Source organism: Mobula hypostoma, chromosome 31 (genome assembly GCF_963921235.1).
Source record: "Mobula hypostoma chromosome 31, sMobHyp1.1, whole genome shotgun sequence".
Classification (NCBI taxonomy): Eukaryota; Metazoa; Chordata; class Chondrichthyes; order Myliobatiformes; family Myliobatidae; genus Mobula; species Mobula hypostoma.
Window position 1 is genome coordinate 7,022,713 of NC_086127.1, and position 20,287 is coordinate 7,042,999.

Genomic DNA, 20,287 nt, shown 5'->3' on the forward strand with positions numbered 1-20,287 from the left:
TCGAGTGATCCAAAACATTCTGTGAATATGAAGCCTTACAAACTCGTGCGTCAATGCATTGCCCCAGGCTCCATTTTCGCAGACACAATATGCTTCCTGGTGTAGAGAGTTTCTTACCGAGACGGTCGCTTTTTAATTAATTACAATATTTATTTTGTAGATTTCATCAGCCCTTTCCACCTTCATTGGCGCAGACCCTCAACACTGGATGTCTCTGTCCTAACTCACATCGTCTACCCTTTCACATGTTCCATCGCACACTAGCAACACACGAAGTTCGCCTTCTGTGGACGTTGCTCCCCATCTCTCCCCCAGTAACGCTGTCTCCAGATGGAGGTCCCAAAATTATTCAGCTGAAAATTAAATTGGATAACTGTAGGACTGGGCGAACTAAGCGAGTGCAGATGTGAACGGAGTGGGGCTCATATGCTGTTTCGGGGTTGGACAGACGAGTTAAAATTGTACCTGGTTTTCAATTTAAAGGGAAGCTGTTGTTATTCTGAGACTGAAACTTCAATAGACGTCCAACGCGAAGAAATGATGATCTGAAGGAACTGAGGGTGTTTAGAATAATGATATAGGATGAGGGATGTTCAGCAGCGGGGAAGGAGATGCGGATAGGTTTAGAAATTTGGGGGTGCGGGATTTCCCAGATTTTTCCTCCTCCTTTGTCTGTTCTGAACCCGATGGGGGCATCTGTAGTTGCAGGCAAGAGAGTAGTGTGACCCCTTTCCCCAAGGGCCCAAACTCTCTGCATCGTTCCTCATAACGTAGTTTGAAAACTCTCCTCCCGGCAAACATTCTTCCATGTGCCTTTCTAAGTACTGTGTCATAGTGATAAAATTTACCTGGTCAGATCACCGAGTCCCATCAACGAACGGCCACACACAAATATGAACCGTTGATGGAAAAAACTGTTTCTTCACTTACCTTTCAGCTCATTGGGAATCTCCCGTAGATCCCGAGTATGGCTTGATCGATCATACGGGGCGCAACCTGTTGAGATTTACAAACAAGAGATAATCTGCAGATGCTGGAGATTTTCGGCATACCAGGCAACATCTCTGGAAAAAAAAAGTACCGTCCATGTTCCGCGCTGAGAGTGCTCAGCAGGGCTGGAAAAAAAGAAAACACGAGGAGTAGATTTAAAAGTTGCGGAGGAGAGAGAGAACCACAAGGGAGTAGAAACAGGAGGGGGCGGATAAAGTAAAGATCTGAGAAGTAGATTGGTGAATGAGATACAGGGTTGGACAATGGAGAGTTTGATAGAGGAGGACAGAAGGCCATGGAAGAAAGGAAAAGGGAGAGGATCACCAGGCGGGGGCAATAGGCGGACAATGAGATAAGACGAGAGACGGAAAAGGGGATAGGAACTGGTGATGGGGAGGGCTGTGGGGCGGTGGTTATGGGGTGCCGTTACCGGAAGTTCGAGAAAGCGATGCTCGTGCCACCAATGTTGTTCCTCCAACATGAGTGTGGCAATATTGCGGCAGTAGAAGAGACATTAACATATTGGAAAGGGAATGGGAAATGTAGTAAAGATTGGTGTGCACTGGGAGACCCCGCTTCTTCTGGCGGTGAAACAGTCTCCCTAACTATATCGGGTCTCACTGATATACAGGAGCATCGGACACAGTATATGATCCCGACAAACTCACAGGTGATGAGTCGCCTCAGTAGGAGGGACTGATTTGGACCCTGAATGGTAGTGAGGAACGAGGTGTAGGGGCAACTGCAAGGATGAATGTCAGGAGGGAGAGTGGGGAGAGACACATAGACAATGCAGTCACGCAAGGGGGTAGCGGGGGAAAGCAGAAAGTGGGGGGAGGGCGAGGGAAAAGATGTGCTTGGTGGTGGGATCCAATTGGTGGAGGCTCCGGAGAATTATGTGCCGGACGCGGAGACTAGTGAGTTTGTAGGTGAGGCCAAGAGGAATGCTATTCCCCCCTTCTTCCTTCAACGCCCTGTTATCCCGAACTATCAGACTCCCCCTTCTACAGCACTGTATATCTTCCACCAATCAAATAACTAGTTATTTACTTATCCTTCCGGTTTCACCTATCACCTTGTGATTCTCTATACCCACCCCCCAACCTTTTAAATCTACTGTTCAACAACATACAGAAAATTCTGGAAGAACTCGACAGGCCATTCAGCATCTATGGAAAAAAGTACAGTCGACGTTTCGGGCTAAAAACCATCGGCAGGACTGGTGAGAAAGAAAAAAAAAACTAAGGAGTAGATTTTAAAGTTGGGGGGGGGGGTATGATAGAGAACCATCAGGTGATAGGTGAATCCTGGAGGGGGAGGGATGAAATAAAGAGCTGAGAAGTTGATTGGTAATATGAGAAGGGAGAGGAAAAAGAGAATGGGAATTGGTCAAGGATGTGTCCGATCGATTGGATGACATTCTGAAGTGGGTGAGTGATCAGCCAGATGTCGTGGTGCACATCGGTACCAATGACATAGCAAGGAGGAGTGAGGAGGTCCCGGAGAGTGAGTATAGAGAGCTTGGTAGGAAGTTGAAAAGCAGGACCTCGAGGGTGGTAATCTCAGGATTGCTACCTATGCTACGTGCCAGTGAGGGTAGGAATAGGAGGATGCTCTGGAGGATGAACAAGTGGCTGAGGAACTGGTGTAGGGGGCAGGGTTTCAGATTTCAGGATAATTGGGACCTCTTCTGGGGCAGGTGTGACCTGTACAAGAGAGACGGGTTACACTTGAACTACAGGGGGACCAATATCCTTTCAGGGAGGTTTGTTAGTGCTGTTGGGGAGGCTTTAAACTAGATTTGCAGGGGGATGGGAACCAGAGTGCCAGAGCTGACAGTGTGGAAATAAATGATATTAAAAGTTCAATCAAATCCGCTAACAGAAAGGTTGTGAGTGGTGGTAAAAATCTTCTGAGGTGTATATATTTCAATGCTAGGAGTATTGCGGGGAAGGCAGATGAGTTGAGGGCGTGGATTGACACGTGGAATTATGATGTTGTAGCAATTAGTGAAACTTGGCTACAGGAGGGGCAGGACTGGCAGCTTAATATTCCAGGGTTCCGATGTTTCAGATGTGATCGAGGCAGAGGAATGAAAGGTGGGGGAGTAGAATTGCTTGTTAGGGAAAATATTACAGCAGTGTTAAGGCAGGATCGATTAGAGGGCTTGTCTACTGAGTCCTTATGGGTGGAGCTGAGAAACAGGAAAGGTATGGCCACATTAGTGGGATTGTATTACAGACCACCCAACAGTCAACGAGAATTGGAAGAGCAAATCTGCAGAGAGATAGCAGACAACTGCAGGAAACATAAAGTTGTGGTGGTAGGGGATTTTAATTTTCCATATATTGATTGGGACTCCCATACTGTTAGGGGTCAAGATGGTTTAGAGTTTGTAAAATGTGTTCAGGAAAGTTTTCTAAATCAATATATAGAGGGACCAACTAGAGGGGATGCAATACTGGATCTCCTGTTAGGAAACGATTTAGGACAAGTGACAGAAGTCTGTGTGGGGGAGCACTTTGGTTCCAGTGACCATAACACCATTAGTTTCAACTTGATCATGGACAAAGATAGATCTGGTCCTAGGGTTGAGGTTCTTAACTGGAAGAAGGCCAAATTTGAAGAAATGAGAAAGGATCTAAAAAGTGTGGATTGGGACAGGTTGTTCTCTGGCAAAGATGTGATCGGTAGGTGGGAAGCCTTCAAAGGAGAAATTTTGAGAGCGCAGAATTTGTATGTTCCTGTCAGGATTAAAGGCAAAGTGAATAAGAATAAGGAACCTTGGTTCTCAAGGGATAATGCAAATCTGATAAAGAAGAAGAGGGAGTTGTATGACATGTATAGGAAGCAGGGCGTAAATAAGGTGCTTGAGGAGTATAAGAAGTGTAAGAAAATACTTAAGAAAGAAATCAGGAGGGCTAAAAGAAGACATGAGGTTGCCTTGGCAGTCAAAGTGAAGGATAATCCAAAGAGCTTTTACAGGTATATTAAGAGCAAAAGGATTGTAACGGATAAAATTGGTTCTCTTGAAGATCGGTGTGGTCGGCTATGTGCGGAACCAAAGGAAATGGGGGAGATCGTAAATAAGTTTTTTTGCGTCTGTATTTACTAAGGAAACTGGCATGAAGTCTATGGAATTAAAGGAAACAAGTAGTGAGATCATGGAAACTGTACAGATCGAAAAGGAGGAGGTCCTTGCTGTCCTGAGGAAAATTAAAGTGGATAAATCCCCGGGACCTGACAGGGTGTTCCCTCGGACCTTGAAGAAGACTAGTGTTGAAATTGTAGGGGCCCTGGCAGAAATATTTAAAATGTCGCTGTCTACAGGTGAGGTGCCAAAGGATTGGAGAGTGGTTCATGTTGTTCCGTTGTTTAAAAATGGATCGAAAAGTAATCCGGGGAATTATAGGCCAGTCGGTTTAACGTCGGTAGGAGGTAAGTTATTGGAGGGAGTACTAAGAGACAGAATCTACAAGCATTTGGATAGACAGGGACTAATTAGGGAGAGTCAACATGGCTTTGTGCGTGGTAGGTCAAGTTTGACCAATCTATTGGAGTTTTTCGAGGAGGTTACCAGGGAAGTGGATGAAGGGAAGGCAGTGGATATTGTCTACATGGACTTCAGTAAGGCCTTTGATAAGGTCCCGCATGGGAGGTTAGTTAGTAAAATTCAGTCGCTAGGTATACATGGAGAGGTGGTAAATTGGATTAGACATTGGCTCAATGGAAGAAGCCAAAGAGTGGTAGTAGAGAATTGCTTCTTCGAGTGGAGGCCTGTGACTAGTGGTGTGCCACAGGGATCAGTGCTGGGTACATTGTTATTTGTCATCTATATCAATGATCTGGATGATAATGTGGTAAATTGGATCTGCAAATTTGCTGATGATACAAAGATTGGAGGTGTAGTAGACAGTGAAGAAGGTTTTCAGAGCCTGCAGAGGGACTTGGACCAGCTGGAAAAATGGGCTGAAAAATGGCAAATGGAGTTTAATACAGACAACTGTGAGGTATTGCACGTTGGAAGGACAAACCAAGGTAGAACATATAGGTTAATGGTAAGGCACTGAGGAGTGCAGTGGAACAGAGGGATCTGGGAATACAGATACAAAATTCCCTAAAAGTGGCGTCACAGGTAGATAGGGTCGTAAAGAGAGCTTTTGGGACATTGGCCTTTATTAATCAAAGTAGTGAATGTAAGAGCTGGAATGTTATGCTGAGGTTGTATAAGGCATTGGTGAGGCGGAATCTGGAATATTGTGTTCAGTTTTGGTCACCAAATTACAGGAAGGATATAAATAAGGTTGAAAGAGTGCAGAGAAGGTTTACAAGGATGTTGCCGGGACTTGAGAAACTCAGTTACAGAGAAAGGTTGAATAGTTTAGGATTTTATTCCCTGGAGCGTAGACGAATGAGGGGAGATTTGATAGAGGTATATAAAATTATGATGGGTATAGATAGAGTGAATGCAAGCAGGCTTTTTCCACTGAGTCAAGGGAAGGAAAAAACCAGAGGACATGGGTTTAGGGTGAGGGGGGGAAAAGTTTAAAGGGAACATTGGGGGGGCTTCTTCACACAGAGAGTGGTGGGAGTATGGAATGAGCTGCCAGACGAGGTGGTAAATGCGGGCTCTTTTTTAACATTTAAGAAGAAATTGGACAGATACATGGATGGGAGGTGTATGGAGGGATATGGTCCCTGTGCAGGTCAGTGGGACTAGGCAGAAAATGGTTCGGCACAGCCAAGAAGGGCCAAAAGGCCTGTTTCTGTGCTGTAGTTTCTATGGTTCTATAGTTTCTATGGAGAAAGCGGGGTGGAGAGGGTGTTGCTGGGCATTAACGGAATTCTGAGAAATTTATGTACATGCCATCAGGTTGGAAGGCTACCAAAACGGATATAAGATGTCGTTCTTCAAATCTAAGAGTGGCATCATCACAACAGTGGATGATGGGGTGGTAAATTGGATTAGTAAGTATGCAGATGATACTAAGATAGGTGGTGTTGTGGATAATAAAGTAGGTTTTTCAAAGCTTGCAGAGAGATTTAGACCATTTAGAAGAGTGGGTTGAAAGATGGCAAATGGCGTTTAATGCTGATAAGTGTGAGGTGCTACATTTTGGTAGGACTAATCTAAATAGGATATACATGGTAAATGTTAGGGCATTGAAGAATGCTGTAGAACAGAGTGCTCTAGGCATAATGGTGCATAGTTCCCTGAAGGTGGAATCCCTGTGGATAGGGTGGGGAAGAACGCTTTTGGTATGCTGGCCTTTATAAATCAGAGCATTGAGTATAAAGATGGGATGTAATGTTGAAATTGTATTAGGCATTGGTGAGGCCAAATTTGGAGTATTTTGTAAACACAAAAAGAAAATGCAGATGCTGTTGTCAAAGGAACACTCACAACGCGCTGGAGGAACTCAGCAGGGCAGTCAGCTTCAGTTCAAAAGATTAGTCGTTGTTTCGGGCCGAAACCCTTCGTCAGGACTGAAGGAAGAACTTTGGGGAGTGTTTGAAGAATGCTGGTAGTTGTAAAAAGGAGTAATTTGAAAGACAAAGGGGTGGGGGAGGGGAGGCAGGGAGGTGATTTGTAGGAGAACAATGCGCAGTAGTAGAAGGAGGCGGAACTATGAGGGAGGTGATGTAAAATAGGGATAGAGGAAGGGAGGGGGAGGGAATCACCGGAAGTTGGAGAATTCTATGTTCATACCAAGGGGCTGGAGACTACCTAGACGGTATATGAGGTGTTGCTCCTCCAACCTGAGATTAGCCTCATTATGGCAGTAGAGGAGGCCATGTATGGACATATCTGAATGGGAATGGGAAGCAGAGTTGAAGTGGGTGGCTACCGGGAGATCCTGTCTGTTGTTGCGGACGGAGTGGAGGTGCTCGACGAAGCGGTCCCCTAATCTGCGTCGGGTTTTACCGATGTACAGGAGGCCGCACCGGGAGCACCGGATGCAATAGATGACCCCAACAGATTCACAAGTGAAGTGTTGCCTCACCTGGAAGGACTGTTTGGGGCCTTGAATGGTGGCAAGAGAGGAGGTGTAGGGACAGGTGTAGCACTTGCGCTTACAGGGATAAGTGCCGGATGGGAGATCCGTGGGGATGGACGTGCGGATAAGTGAGTCGTGGAGGGATCGATCCCTGTTGAGAGCAGATAGGGGTGGAGAGGGAAAGATGTGTTTAGTGGTGGGGTCCGTTGAAGGTGGCGGAAGTTGCGGAGGATAATGTGCTGGATCCGGAGGCTGGTGGGGTGGTAGGAGAGGACAAGGGGACTTCTGTCCCTGTTGTGGTGGCGGGAAGATGGGGTGAGGGTCGAAGTGCGGGAAATGGAGGAGATGCGGGTGACGGCATCATTGATCACTGTAGAAGGGAAACGACGATTCTTAAAGAAAGAGGACATCTGAGCTGTCCTGGAACGGAAAGCCTGATCCTGGGAGCAGATGCGGCAGAGACGGAGGAACTGGGAATAGGGAATGGCATTTTTGCATGTGGCGGGGTAGGAAGAGGTATAGTATAGTCACCTCACTTCGAGCACCCCCACTCCGTCCGCCACAACAGACGGGATCTCCCGGTAGCCACCCACTTCAACTCTGCTTACCATTCCCATTCGGATATGTCCATACATGGCCTCCTCTACTGCCATGATGAGGCTAAACTCAGGTTGGAGCAGCAACACCGTCTAGCTAGTCTCCAGCCCCTTGGTATGAACATAGAATTCTCCAACTTCCGGTAATTCCCTCCCCCTCCCTTCCTCTATCCCTATTTCACATCATCTCCCTCATAATTCCGCCTCCTTCTACTACTGTGCATTGTTCTCCTACCAATCACCTCCCTGCTTCCCCTCCCCCACCCCTTTGTCTTTCAAGTTACTGTTTTTTACAACTACCAGCATTCTTCAAACACTCCCCAAAGTTCTTCATTCAGTCCTAACGAAGGGTTTCGGCCCGAAACGTCGACTAATCTTTTCAACTGATGCTGACTGACCTGCTGAGTTCCTGCAGCGCATTGCGAGAGTTCCTTGGAGTATTTTGTACAGTTCTGGTCACCGAATTATAGGAAGGATGTCAAAAAAATTGAAAGAGTACAGAGGAGATTTACTAAAATGTTGCGTGGGTTTCATGGCCTAAATTACAGAGAAAGGTTGAATTAGTTAGGTCTTTTTTCTCTGGAGCGTAGAACGTTGAAGGGGTACTTGATAGAGATATTTAAAATTATGAGGGGGATAGATAGTTGACGTGGATGGGCTTTTTCCATTGAGAGTGGGGGAGATTCAAACAAGAGGACATGAGTTGAGAGTTAAAGGACAAAAGTTTAGGGGTAACATGAGGGGGAACTTCTTTACTCAGAGAGTGGTAGCTGTGTGGAACGAGCTTCCAGCAGAAGTGGCTGAGGCAGGTTCGATGTTGTCGTTTGAAGTTATATTGCACAGCTATATGGACAGGAAAGGAATGGAGGGTTATGGGCCGAGTGCAGGCCGGTGGGACTAGGTGAGAGTAAGCGTTCGGCACGGACTAGAAGGGCAAAGATGGCCTGTTTCCGTGCTATAATTGTTATATGGTTATACGTTGTATAACAGTGTAGGAGGCCATAGATGGATATATCAGAATGGGAATGGGAAGTGGAATGAAAATGGGCTGATACCGGGGAATCCTGATTGTTCTTGGCGGACTGAACGTCGATGGTCGGTTAAACATCCCCAATCTGCGCCGGGTCTCACCGATGTACAGGAGGTCATACCACGAGCACAGAGCACAGTAAATGGCCAACAGACTCACAGGCGAAGTGTCGGCTGACCTGCAAGGACTGTTTCGGGCGCTGTATGGTAGTGAGGAAGGAGGTGTAGGGGCAGGTGTAGCACTTGTTCCGCTTGCAAGGATGCGGCAGGACGGGGATCAGTGGAGAGGGACGAATGAATAAGGGAGTCGCGTGGGAACGATCCCTGTGGTAAGCAGATAGAGGGGGGCGATGGAAAGGTGCTTGGTGGTGGGATCCCGTTGAAGATGTCGGAAGTTTCGGAGAATTATGTGCTGGATGCCGAAGCTGGTGGGGTGGTATGTGAAGACAAGAGTAACACTATCCCTGGTAGGGTGGCGGGAGGGCGGGGTAAGAGCAGGCGTGTGTGAAATGAAAGAGATGCGGCTGAGGGAAACGTTGATGGTGGAGGAAGGGAATCCCCTTTTTGTGAAAAAGGAGGACATCTCCTTTGTTTTAGAAAGAAAAGCCTCATCCTGGAAGCAGATGTGGCGGAGACGGAGGAAATGAGAGAAAGGGATGGCGTTTTTACTAGTGGCAGGGTGGGACCAGGTGTAGTCCAGGTAGCTGTGAGAGCTCGTGGGTTTATGATAGACATCGGTGGATAAGCTGTCTCCGGACATAGAGACAGTGAGGTCGAGAAATGAAAGGGAGGTGTCGGAAATAGACCAGGTGAATTTGAGGACAGGGAGGAAGTTGGAGGCAAAGTGCATGAAATCGACGTGTTCAGCACGGGTGCAGGAGGCAGCGCCAGTGCAGTCGTCGATGCAGGGCAGGGAACGTGTGGAACGATCACCAGTGTGGGATTGGAACATAGACAGTCCCACGTTGCCGACAAACAAACAGGCAGAGCTGGGACCCATGGGACTGCCCATGGCTGCCCTATTTGTCTGAAGGATGTGGGAGGAACCAAAGGAGAAATCATTGAGGGTGAGAACAAATTCCGCAAGGCGGAGGTGAGTGGTGATGGCGGGGAACTGTTTAGGTCCGGTGTCCAGAAAAAAAAAAGAGCAAAGCGTGTTGAGGCCTTCCTGGTGGGACTGGAGGTGTGTAGGGATTGGATACACATAGTAAAAATGAGACGATGAGGTCCAGGGAACTTGATATCTTTGAAAAGAGCAAGAGCGTGTGACGTGTCACGGATTTAGGTAGCGATAGGGTTCCTTTTTTCCTCACCTACCACACCACCAGCCTGCGCGTCCAGCACATAATTCTCCGAAACTTCCACCTCCTCCAACGGCACACGTTTCCCTCCACCCCACCCCCCAACTTTCCGCTTTCCACAGGGATCGGTCCCTACACGGCTCCCTCGTCCATTCGTTGCTCCCTGCTGATCTCTCCTGGCTCCTAAACTTGCAAGAGGAACAAGTGTTGCACCTGCCGCTACACCTCCTCCCTCAACAACATCCAGGATCCTAAACAGACACTCCGGGTGAGGCGACACCACATGTGAGTATGTTAGCTTCCTTTTACTGTCATGATGAATAACGCCCTCCCTCCCCATTTCCCAACAGCTTTTCGCTCTCTCACTTCATCTCACCAAACGATTTCCCAGCTCATTACTTCATCCCTCCACTCCCAGGCTTCACGTACCTCTTTGTGGTTGTCTATCCCCTCCCCCCACCTTTCAAATCTACTCCTCAGCCTTGCTTTTTCTCCAATGCTGCGAAAGGTTTCGGCCCAAAATGTCGAGCGTACTTTTTTTTCAGTAGATGCTATTTGGCCTGCTGAGTTCTTCCAACATTTTGTGTGTGTTGCTCGGATTTCCAACATGTGCAGATCTTATTTTTTCCCTGTTTGTGGTTTGAAATCTACCCCTCATCTTCTTCTGTCACCAGACCTGCCGGAGTGTTTCAGCCCGAAACATCGAATGTAATTTTTGCATTAGATGCTGCCTGGCCTGTTGAGTTCCGTCAGCATTTTGTGAGTGTTGTTTAAGTCTGAACAATTTGTGGAAATCAAATGTGTAAAAATATGAAGTGTGTCGTGTTTGAATCCAAAATTTGATTAATCTCCGATTTATCTCACCATGCTCCTGTATTTCTTTTAGTATTTTGTCCACCTTTGGGACGCCATTCCGGATTTTCACGAACGTTTCCCACATCACCCTCCGGGCGCGGGATCCTTTCTCCATCACGAGGCTCAAGAGGAGTTTAGAACTGTCCGCCCGCTCTCCCTTATCAGCGAGATCAGAGATTTTCTGTGAAGAGTAACAATGAACATATTGGGGATTGACAGATTCACACAGAATGATGCGCTCTGTGACGGGATCACACCGAGCAACCACCCAGACGGGTGCTGATCTTGTCTGGACATGAACCGTACATTCTGCGTGCAGAGGACACGAAGGGACATTCACCCCAATCGTTGTCGACCAGTCAATGAGCTCCTGGTTGATCTGTGACTGCTTTGATGAGGTGGCTCCAAATCTATAAATTGTTGCTCACCAGATTTGAGTGTCAAGCAGAAATTATAAATTATAGATCACAGATGAATAAGGAAATCAAGAAGAGTTTTATAACAGAGCCATCCGTCTCAGAGCAGTTGCAGGAAATATGATGTGATTAATTTTCGCAGTCCGACAGTGTCCAACATGACAGCTTTTTACCAGCTGACACCTGATGCCTTTCCTTTGCCTTGTCTAGTGGAGGTTTATTCAGTGAATGTGTCACAGCATTACGACAGGGCAGTATTCCCCGATTCATACTGTTTGTATTTGCAGATTAGAACACAATCACCTCCTGCCAGAATAGAAACCACTCGAGCTCCTGTCACACCCAGAGGGGATGCCCTGGTTCTCACTGACCTCCTGCTGCCATGATTCCTGATAGTCCTAAACCGGAACTCCTTCCAGTTTACTTTTAAACTCCTTCTTTGTAGACCTTACAACGGATAGCTTTCCCCTCTCTCTGCTCTGAACATTGAGCAGTCACGCACCAGTCCGCGGGGTTTTTTCACCGCTTCTATCGATGGTTTACGTTCACAGTGTTGTGATTGTGTGTACAGTATTTATTTCACAGTTGTTCGTTTATCTGATTTTTTATCCGATGGCTCAGAGCGGCAACGCCCCTCAGTACAGTTATGATCAAAAATTCAAACCCTCTCCCCGTCCCACTTACCCGATGTTCCTCTCCACTGAACTGATTCTCGAAGGTTAACGCCAGGCTCAGCCCGTATATCCCCCCTTCTATCGCCTGCTCCAGCCTGTCCCGGTAGAAGTTAGTCAATTGCAGAAGCTTGAGATCGTCCCAGTTTGCCAGGAGTTCGGTGATCACCGAGCTCGCACCTGCGAAGCAAAACGGAGGGAACTCGGGACATTATCTGTAGTGACACCTACTGGGCAACAGATTTCTCTCTGGAACCTCTGGACTTTGCGCCAGCTCATCAAACAGGTCCGAAGTAGACGCGCACAGGTGTTACGATTTAGAAGGACAAATCAGAGGACACTTAAACAGAGAAGGACATGGCACTGAGCAATATAGATCCAACTCCAAAGAATTTAATTAATTGTAAACGACGTCATGTGGAGATAGTTTAAACACAGCCTTGGTATATTACTTTATAGATCTAGTTACCTATAGAAATCTGAGTGGTATGTATTGTTCGGGAGGTATAGTTTGGAATATTGCGTGCAGATCCACCTTGGATCGACTTTGGCATCTTTCAGTTCTCATTACTTCCAACTACATTTGCCTCCTGCAACAATTTGCATCCAATGACCCATGGTGCTGTAAAAAGCACCCGAGAGCAGGGACAGACTGAGACAGATTGAATGGTTTGAGGCAATTAACATTACACAAGTCTCTGACAGAAGAAGTTAGAGCGAAAATTAGGAACAGCACTCTGGTGAGTCTGAGATCAGTGCTGTGAGCAATTCTCGACCACTGTAGAAGCTGTATCAGGAGAAAATTCAAAGGGCCTAACACATTCAACAATGTCTTGTAAAAGGGAAATCACACTGACCGAGCCCACTGGAATGCTATTGAGGATGCAACAAGCAGAATAGATAAGGCGACACCAGCGAACACAGACCATTTAGATTTTCAGTAAGACTTGCAGTGAGATTATTAGGCAAACCTAAAGTAATGATGTGGGCACGAGTTGGTTGGTCGAATTACATCGAGTAGGCATAAATGGATTGTTATTCAAATGACAGGGAGTGACGAATGGTTCCCGCGGAATTAATGAAGGACCCGAGCTATTCAAAATAGCGATTTTAACAAGGGAATTAAATGCAACATACCCGGGTATTTTCCTGATATTGACGCCACTGGATCTCGTCCCTGATCGGTTCCTTCAGCCATTGTGAAGGCAGGTGTTGACAGATTCCGGTTCTCTGTAAGAAGCAAAATCAACAGGAAGGTCAGGCATTAAGTAAGGTATAAAGGAAGAAGTTGTTCTGTGTACTGATCCACACACTACCAAACAACTTGGTCCTGTCAAGTTAAGTCATCATAAGGCCTGATCCACCTGCACACACCCGGTCACACAATATTCCGTGGCCGGATTACTGGGTGATCTGCCCGCAGTATTCCAGGTAATCCTGTTTTAAGAATCAGTTCTGCCGCCTACATCGGGAGTGGGGTGTCTTACAGGGTTGTGAGTCAATGCAGATTGGAAGTCCTGAGCAGACAGCACGAACTGCTTTTGCCCTCCCACCACTAGGTGGCGCTATGTTTATAATGGCCACTTACAGCAGCGTGAGCTCACAAACTTCTACTGGCCATGAGACATCTATTCCTCTCATCGCTGAATTGTGCACATTTCTCAATCACATCTTTCTCTGGCGGACAGCAGGATCTCCCAGTGGCCACACATTTTAATTACACATCCCATTCCCATTCTGGTATGTCTATCCACGGCCTCCTCTACTGTAAAGATGAAGCCACACTCAGGTTGGAGGAACAACACCTTATATTCCGTCTGGGTAGCCTCCAACCTGTTGGCATAAACACTGACTTCTCAAACTTCCGCTAATGCCCCACCTCCCCCTCGTACACCATCCGTTATTTATTTATATACACACATTCTTTTTCTCACTCTCCTTTTCCTCCCTCTGTCCCTCTGACTATACCTCTTGCCCATCCTCTGGGCTTTTCCCCCCTCTCACTTTTCCTTCTCCCTGGGCCTCCTGTCCCATGATCCTCTCATAACCCTTTTGCCAATCAACTGTCCAGCTCTTGGCTCCATCCCTCTCCCTCCTGTCTTCTCCTATCATTTTGGATCTCCCCCTTCCCCTCCCACTTTCAAATCTTTTACTAGCTCTTCCTTCAGTTAGTCCTGACGAAGGGTCTCGGCCCGAAACGTCGACTGTACCTCTTCCTAGAGATGCTGCCTGGCCTGCTGCGTTCACCAGCACCTTTAAATTTATAACCAGTTGGTGCGTTTCCCCGCTATCCCAGTCACTTTTCAGATACGTCACTTGTTTCTCCATACTGAGCGACGAAAAGATCTTTAACACTAACTTCACTGGCTCGGTTTTTATCAGCCAGTGGATGCGGATGGTAGAGTTAGTAACATTCACATCCCGCATTCACTGTGACCAACGCAAATCTCTCTGTGATCTCAGCCCCTTTGCTGTAACATCTCAATCACTTGTGCATCAGGGATCATTACACTGCAGGACTGCAAAATACATTGAAAGAGTCTGCTTCCCCCGATGTTGAGGACAGCAATTCCAATGACATACCAGACCCAAGCGAGAGAGGAGAAATCTTATCTGTCTTCAACTTCCTCCCTCAACAGGAAGCACTCTGTCCACAGCCGTGCTTGCAGTTACAGGAAGCTACCGCCCTGGGTATTCTATCTTTCATCTAAGTTCCCACTCATTGTACCAAACTACAGCGGATACAATCAAATATTAGAACATTCTGTAGAGTATGCAACCAGGTTTCCCCTTATTCATCTGATAGCATTGTATTAACTCAGGTCAAATTAAATTATTCTAAATCTGTGAAAACATGTTAAGATCACAGACCTTTCGCCTCAGGAGAGCTTACACTGTCCAGTCATTTCTCTGCTAAACCGTATCTGAACTCTCACCAACCCGCTCTTGTTCTGAGAGAGGAAAAGCTACACTGCAGACTGTGATCCACAAAAGTTCTCACTAACAGTCTGTATAACAGAAGCATCACTTCCTTATAGTTCCACCTCACTTTAATCTGCAACCTGGACATTTCCCCTAATGACGCCCCGTACATAGCTACTGAAATGTAGTCAAGGATGGGCAGAGAGTGTCAATCCCGCTTGCGGAGGAATAAAGAGAAGCCTCAGTTCCCTCGGTGCAGGATGAGTGTGGTAGGGTCTGACTTCTGCTGCTGGAAGTACTAGCCATTGGGTTCCACTTTTAGGGCTTCCGGAAGCTCCCACTTCCCCAGCATTTGCTCGTTATTCAGAAACGGATTGCAAGCGCGGCATTTCAACTGACACTTCCAGCTGCACCAGGTTCCCGCAGGACTTGCTCAGAAAGATGATCCAAGTAGCTGGAAGGAATTAATAATTCCTTGAATAGTGGTTCGTTACAGCTCAACTGTTAAGTCTTTAGTCTCATTTAAGTGTTCATAAAGTATCTAGCTGCCTTTTTTGATGTTTATTTTTCAGTATCTGCTGGTTCAAATCTTGCACGGCGGCCACAGATTCTGTTACCAGACCGTCCCAGCAAAGCTGCGCTGTGGGTTCTGCAGATTTCACAACCCGGATAAGCCTCATCTCCTGGTGATAATCATAACCTGAACTCACATCTTTATCAGCGGATCCCTCCGTGTCCTGTCCGTCAGTACTGGCATGTTCTGAGACACAAGCATCAGAATGGGGAAGCAATGTGATCTCAGTGACTTTGGACGTGGAATAGTTGTTGGTGACAGACGGTACAGTCTGAGTACCGCAAGAAAACAGATGACTTGGCAGCTTCACAGTTTACAATCTCAGTTTAAGGAGAATGGCGGGAAGGGGAAAAAAAAAGCAACGGTTGAGCGGCCGTTGTGTGGGCTAAAAGGCCTTGTTAATGAGAGAGATTGGAGGAGAAAGCCCAGACTGATTCAATCTGCCAGGAAGAGAAGACGTCAGTACAGTTGCAGCACCTGGGTTCTCTTTCAGTCCTGTGCAGAAAAGCGTCACTGAACGCGTAACATGACGAACATTGGGGTGGTCTGGCTTCAACAGCAGGTGACCGTGAACGTGCGCACTCTTAGTAGCCACAGGAGGTACACAAACAAGTCCCCACGAAGTGCAGACTTCAAATGTTTATGGACCGCCAGTGAGATATTTGTCAGGAAGTTTTCTTTTAAATATTACTGCCGGAAGACGCCACCGTCGTTGTTAAAGCAGAACATACAAAAAGAGTATACAGATCGGCAAAGCCGCACAATTTAAAGACAATATTGAACTGATGGAATCCCTGGAAATACTGCCGTGACAAGTGTTCGTGTTGAAGCACCATAACATTGCCGACCGAGTACAGACTCTAAATTTACCGTGTGCTGACCTTCTGATTCCGTTCCAAGCGAACCCGCGCTGCTGAATTTTGTGGATCCACACAGTAAGTGAACACACCCTGAGCCTGGACTTTACTCTAATTAGCATGTTTCGCAACACCCATAAGAACATACGATACCTGAGCAGAATTTGGCCATTTGGCCCATCGTGTCTACTTCTCCATTGCATCATGTTTGTTGTATTTTCCCGCTCAGCCTCATCTTCTGTCGTCTGCCACTATGCCATTATACCCTGACTAATCAAGAATTTGGCAAACTCTGCCTTAACTGCATCCAATGAAATTTATATTCTAGCCGTCACGAAATCAACGCTAACATCGTATTTGCGCTGCTCACCACAGACAACTTGTGAGTTAAACTTCACGGAATCCTGCCGAGGGACTCCCAAGTCACTTTCTACCTTATATTTGTAAATTTTATTTCCATTTAGAAAAGTCTACGTTTTTATGTCTTCTACCAATTTGCACGACTATACACACTCTGGACATTGTATTCGATCTGCCACTTCTTCGCCCATTCTCCAAATCTGTCCGTCATTCTGTAGCTTCCGTACCTCCTCCGAACAATCTGCCACTCCACCTGTCTCAGTATTGTACGCAAACCTAGCGCCAAAGCCATCAGTTCCGCCACCCGACCAGAAAAGCCCCCTATCATGCTAGGATTGTTCATGCAATACCATGGACTCTTAACTTGTTAAGCAGACTTATGTGTGGCACCTTGTCAAAGGGCTTCTGAAAATCCAAGTAATCCTGACAACATCGGCTGATTCTCATTTGTCTATCCTGCTTGCTATTTCTTCAAATAATTATGAGAACATTAGAAATAGGAGCAGGAGTCGGCCATCTGGCCCGATGAGCCTGCTCCGTCATTCAATAAGGTCATGGCTGATCTGACCATCCACCCATCTCCATCTACCTGCCTTTCCCCCATAACCCTTAATTCCTCTACTGTGCAAAAACCGATCCAAACATGTCTTAAATATATTTGTGAGGTCGCCACCACTACTTCATCGGGCAGAGAATTCCACAGATTCACCACTCTCTGGGAAAAGCAGTTCCTCTTCATCTGCGGCCTAAATCTACTCCTCCGAATCTTGAGGCAAAGTCCCCTAGTTCTCGTCTCACCTACTAGTGGAAACAATTTTCCTGCCTGTATCGTATCTATCCCTTTCATAATTTTATATGTTTCTATAAGATCTTCTCTCATTCTTTCTGCCTCTCTCCCTGCTTGATATGTGGAGTGACAGTTGCAACTTACTCCTCCCCCGGAAAAAAAAAAATTCCAGTATCAACTGCTTCTTGAACGATCATTATTAATCCCTCCCTCGGTTATGTTGGTTACCTCGATTTGCCTTATTCCTTACCTGGAGTCCATTTTATTGCCAAGCCCTAATCCCCAGCGCCAGCTGAGGACAAACTTCGCTGTGGGTGTATTGGACAAACACAGCAAAACGAAGGGTACTGTCAACTCTTATGAAAACGTATTCATTTGGAATAATCGTTTCTTTTGAACACTGGACAACCCCTTTCTCGAGAATAACTGTGCCTGGGTATGCCCTAATTTTAACGTCACCCTGTTTGGAAAGCCATCCCCACAAGTTGTGCAGTTGGACAATTGCCGAAATGGGCGAATCGGTTTCGAACTGTACCGAAATTACCATCTCTCAGATATAACTACCGGTCGAAGCCGGCTGCAAGATGAGAACGCCGTCTCCTTCAATTTACTTCTCTCACTTACTGGAAGCAATCATACGACCAGTTCCCGCTGGTGAATTTGCATGGCATTACATTTATTTTGCAAATACACCTCGTTAGAGAGCGATGGAAAAACTCCTAACATTAAATTCACAAGGTCTGTTATTTGTCAGAATATGCTGTTGGTATATCGAATCACTAATTCTCTTCGGTCCTTTTCTATGATCGCAACTGAACTAGGACCTCAGTGATCGCCTTGCTGGGTGGCGTAGTCGGTGATTTCCCTCCAACGAATATCCAACCCTCCGCTTCATTGCACAAACATGGGCCGAAGCTCAAACACTGCCAGTTCCGTATTCCTGGAGCTCTATCACAGGATTATAATTCAAGCACCAACAACTTCCAGTACTCTTTGCTGTCTGTAATAGGCTGCAGTGCCTCGGCTATTCCCAGTTGTGTAACTAACACTCCCCCGCATCCACCGACAGAACTGGAACCCGATGATCCTTTGTCTCGGCGGGAAATCGGAGGAGAAAGGCCAGACTGACTGAATCTGACAGGAAAGCGATAGTAACTCGAATAATCACGCGTTACAACAGGAGTGTGAAGAAGAGCACCACACAATGTGTAACATGTCGAACATTGAAGTTGACGGGCTACAGCAGCAGGAGACCCGAAGATACACACGAAGTGTCCACATTATCAGGTACAGGAGGTACACAATAAAGTGCCCACTGAGTGTAGATTTCGATGTTTTGTCCGTCAGTGAAATTTATTTCAGTAAGTTCTAAATATCAGTGCAGGATTTGTCCCGTCTTTTCCAAAAAATACATATACAAAACGGAAGACCATATAGATCCGTAAAGTCGCACAACGTGAAAGACAATATTGCATCAAAAACACTATCGTTATAGTTATAACCGTGTGCATTAAAAAAGTACAACGTTGTCCTCCCAAGACAGTCTCTGCCCTTAGTTTGTGCTGAGCCCCTGATTCCGTTTCCAGCGAACCCAAACACCTGGATTCTATGGGCCCGAGCAGCAAGTGAACACCCCCTGAGCAATGGTCAGTTGATAACACCCTCACGCTAATCATTCTGTAATTCCACACATTGCTCCCCAGCCCTTCAACTGAACAACAAAGAAACTCGTTCGGTCAAATCAGGTTTAATATTGTACTTCAGCGCACGTTGACAAAGATTACATACAGTACATCTTCTCAATTGTTTTTGCGCCGGGGAGAAACCGCGACCCACATCCTGGTTCAGTTCTGTTTCTGTTATCGCATTGATTTATTCTTTACTTTGGGAGCAGTTTATTGTCAGACTATAAACCCCAGCGACAGCTCAGGACAGAGACCGCTGTGGGTTTATCGCACAGTAAACTCTGGAAGCAAGCTTGGAAGGGCACTGTGAACTCTGATGAAGTAATATGCATTTGGATTAACCTTTTCTTCTGAACACTAAACATTGGCTTTCTCCAGATTTAACTCTGCTCCCATTGCCTCGAGTACAGTGTTTTCAGGGTCAGCCTGTTTATAATGTGAGGGGATCCTGGAGTGCCCCTATTAACTGTTTGAAGAGAGACAGAGAGAGACACTCATCATTGATGGTTTTTTTGGAACGGAGAGAGAGACGAAGATTAACAGTGGACTGTCACTTTAAGGCATTGGAAGTAACTTTGGATTTCCACTGAGTTTGGAGTTTGAGACAGCACCATGCAGCTCGAAGGTTGCTATGGTGACCAAAGGTAGATTAATTTCAAGGACTTGTTGCCTGCTTGTACTCCTTTACAGACAAAGGAAGAAGGGACTCTTTGAATGACAGGTGATGCTCAGTCTGGTGAGATAAATAGGAGCTCAGATTGTACACATGATCTGGACACTGAATGAGCATTGTTGTGCCCGTAGAGTAAGTGGGTTTTGGAGGATCGATCAGGTGGATCGATCCAAGTTGCTATTCCAGTTTGAGGAGAAGGGGTTGACTGCTGGGTAGTTGTCTATGTGTCCACCCTCGCCTAGGTGATAGCTCCACCACAGAAGACCGGTCCCCCTGGTTAAAGTCAGAATCGGTGACTTGTGACTTGTTATACAGTGTACTGTGATGGAAGCAAGCGTAGTGAAGGTCGGAGAAAGTTGATAAAGAGATTCTTTAGACTCCTTCATATTCTCATCAACATGATGATGATGCAGAATTTGGTAAACAATGGAGGCACGTTGACAGTTTTCCAAGAGAAGAGTGTTTCAGCAATTCAGCTAATGAGCAAAGCTGCTGTTGGGGCCTATAGCAAGACCAGAGGTTTAAATTATGATTTGTCAGAGACTTTTCTACCTTCCAGATTTCAGCAGGAC

At 46.3% G+C, this 20,287-nt stretch overlaps 1 protein-coding gene across 4 annotated transcripts in view; it reads right to left on the reverse strand.

The window, feature by feature from the left end:
* Positions 1–20,287, reverse strand: part of LOC134339991 (NACHT, LRR and PYD domains-containing protein 3-like) — a 53,704-nt gene that overhangs the window by 13,999 nt on the left and 19,418 nt on the right. For all 4 annotated transcript variants that reach the window (XM_063036830.1, XM_063036833.1, XM_063036831.1 and 1 more), the window contains 4 exons: positions 12,995–13,087; positions 11,871–12,037; positions 10,780–10,951; positions 931–996 (listed from right to left, as the gene is read on the reverse strand). In XM_063036830.1, coding sequence (XP_062892900.1) covers positions 931–996; positions 10,780–10,951; positions 11,871–12,037; positions 12,995–13,087 — 498 coding nt within the window. The remainder of the gene's footprint in view (positions 1–930; positions 997–10,779; positions 10,952–11,870; positions 12,038–12,994; positions 13,088–20,287) is intronic.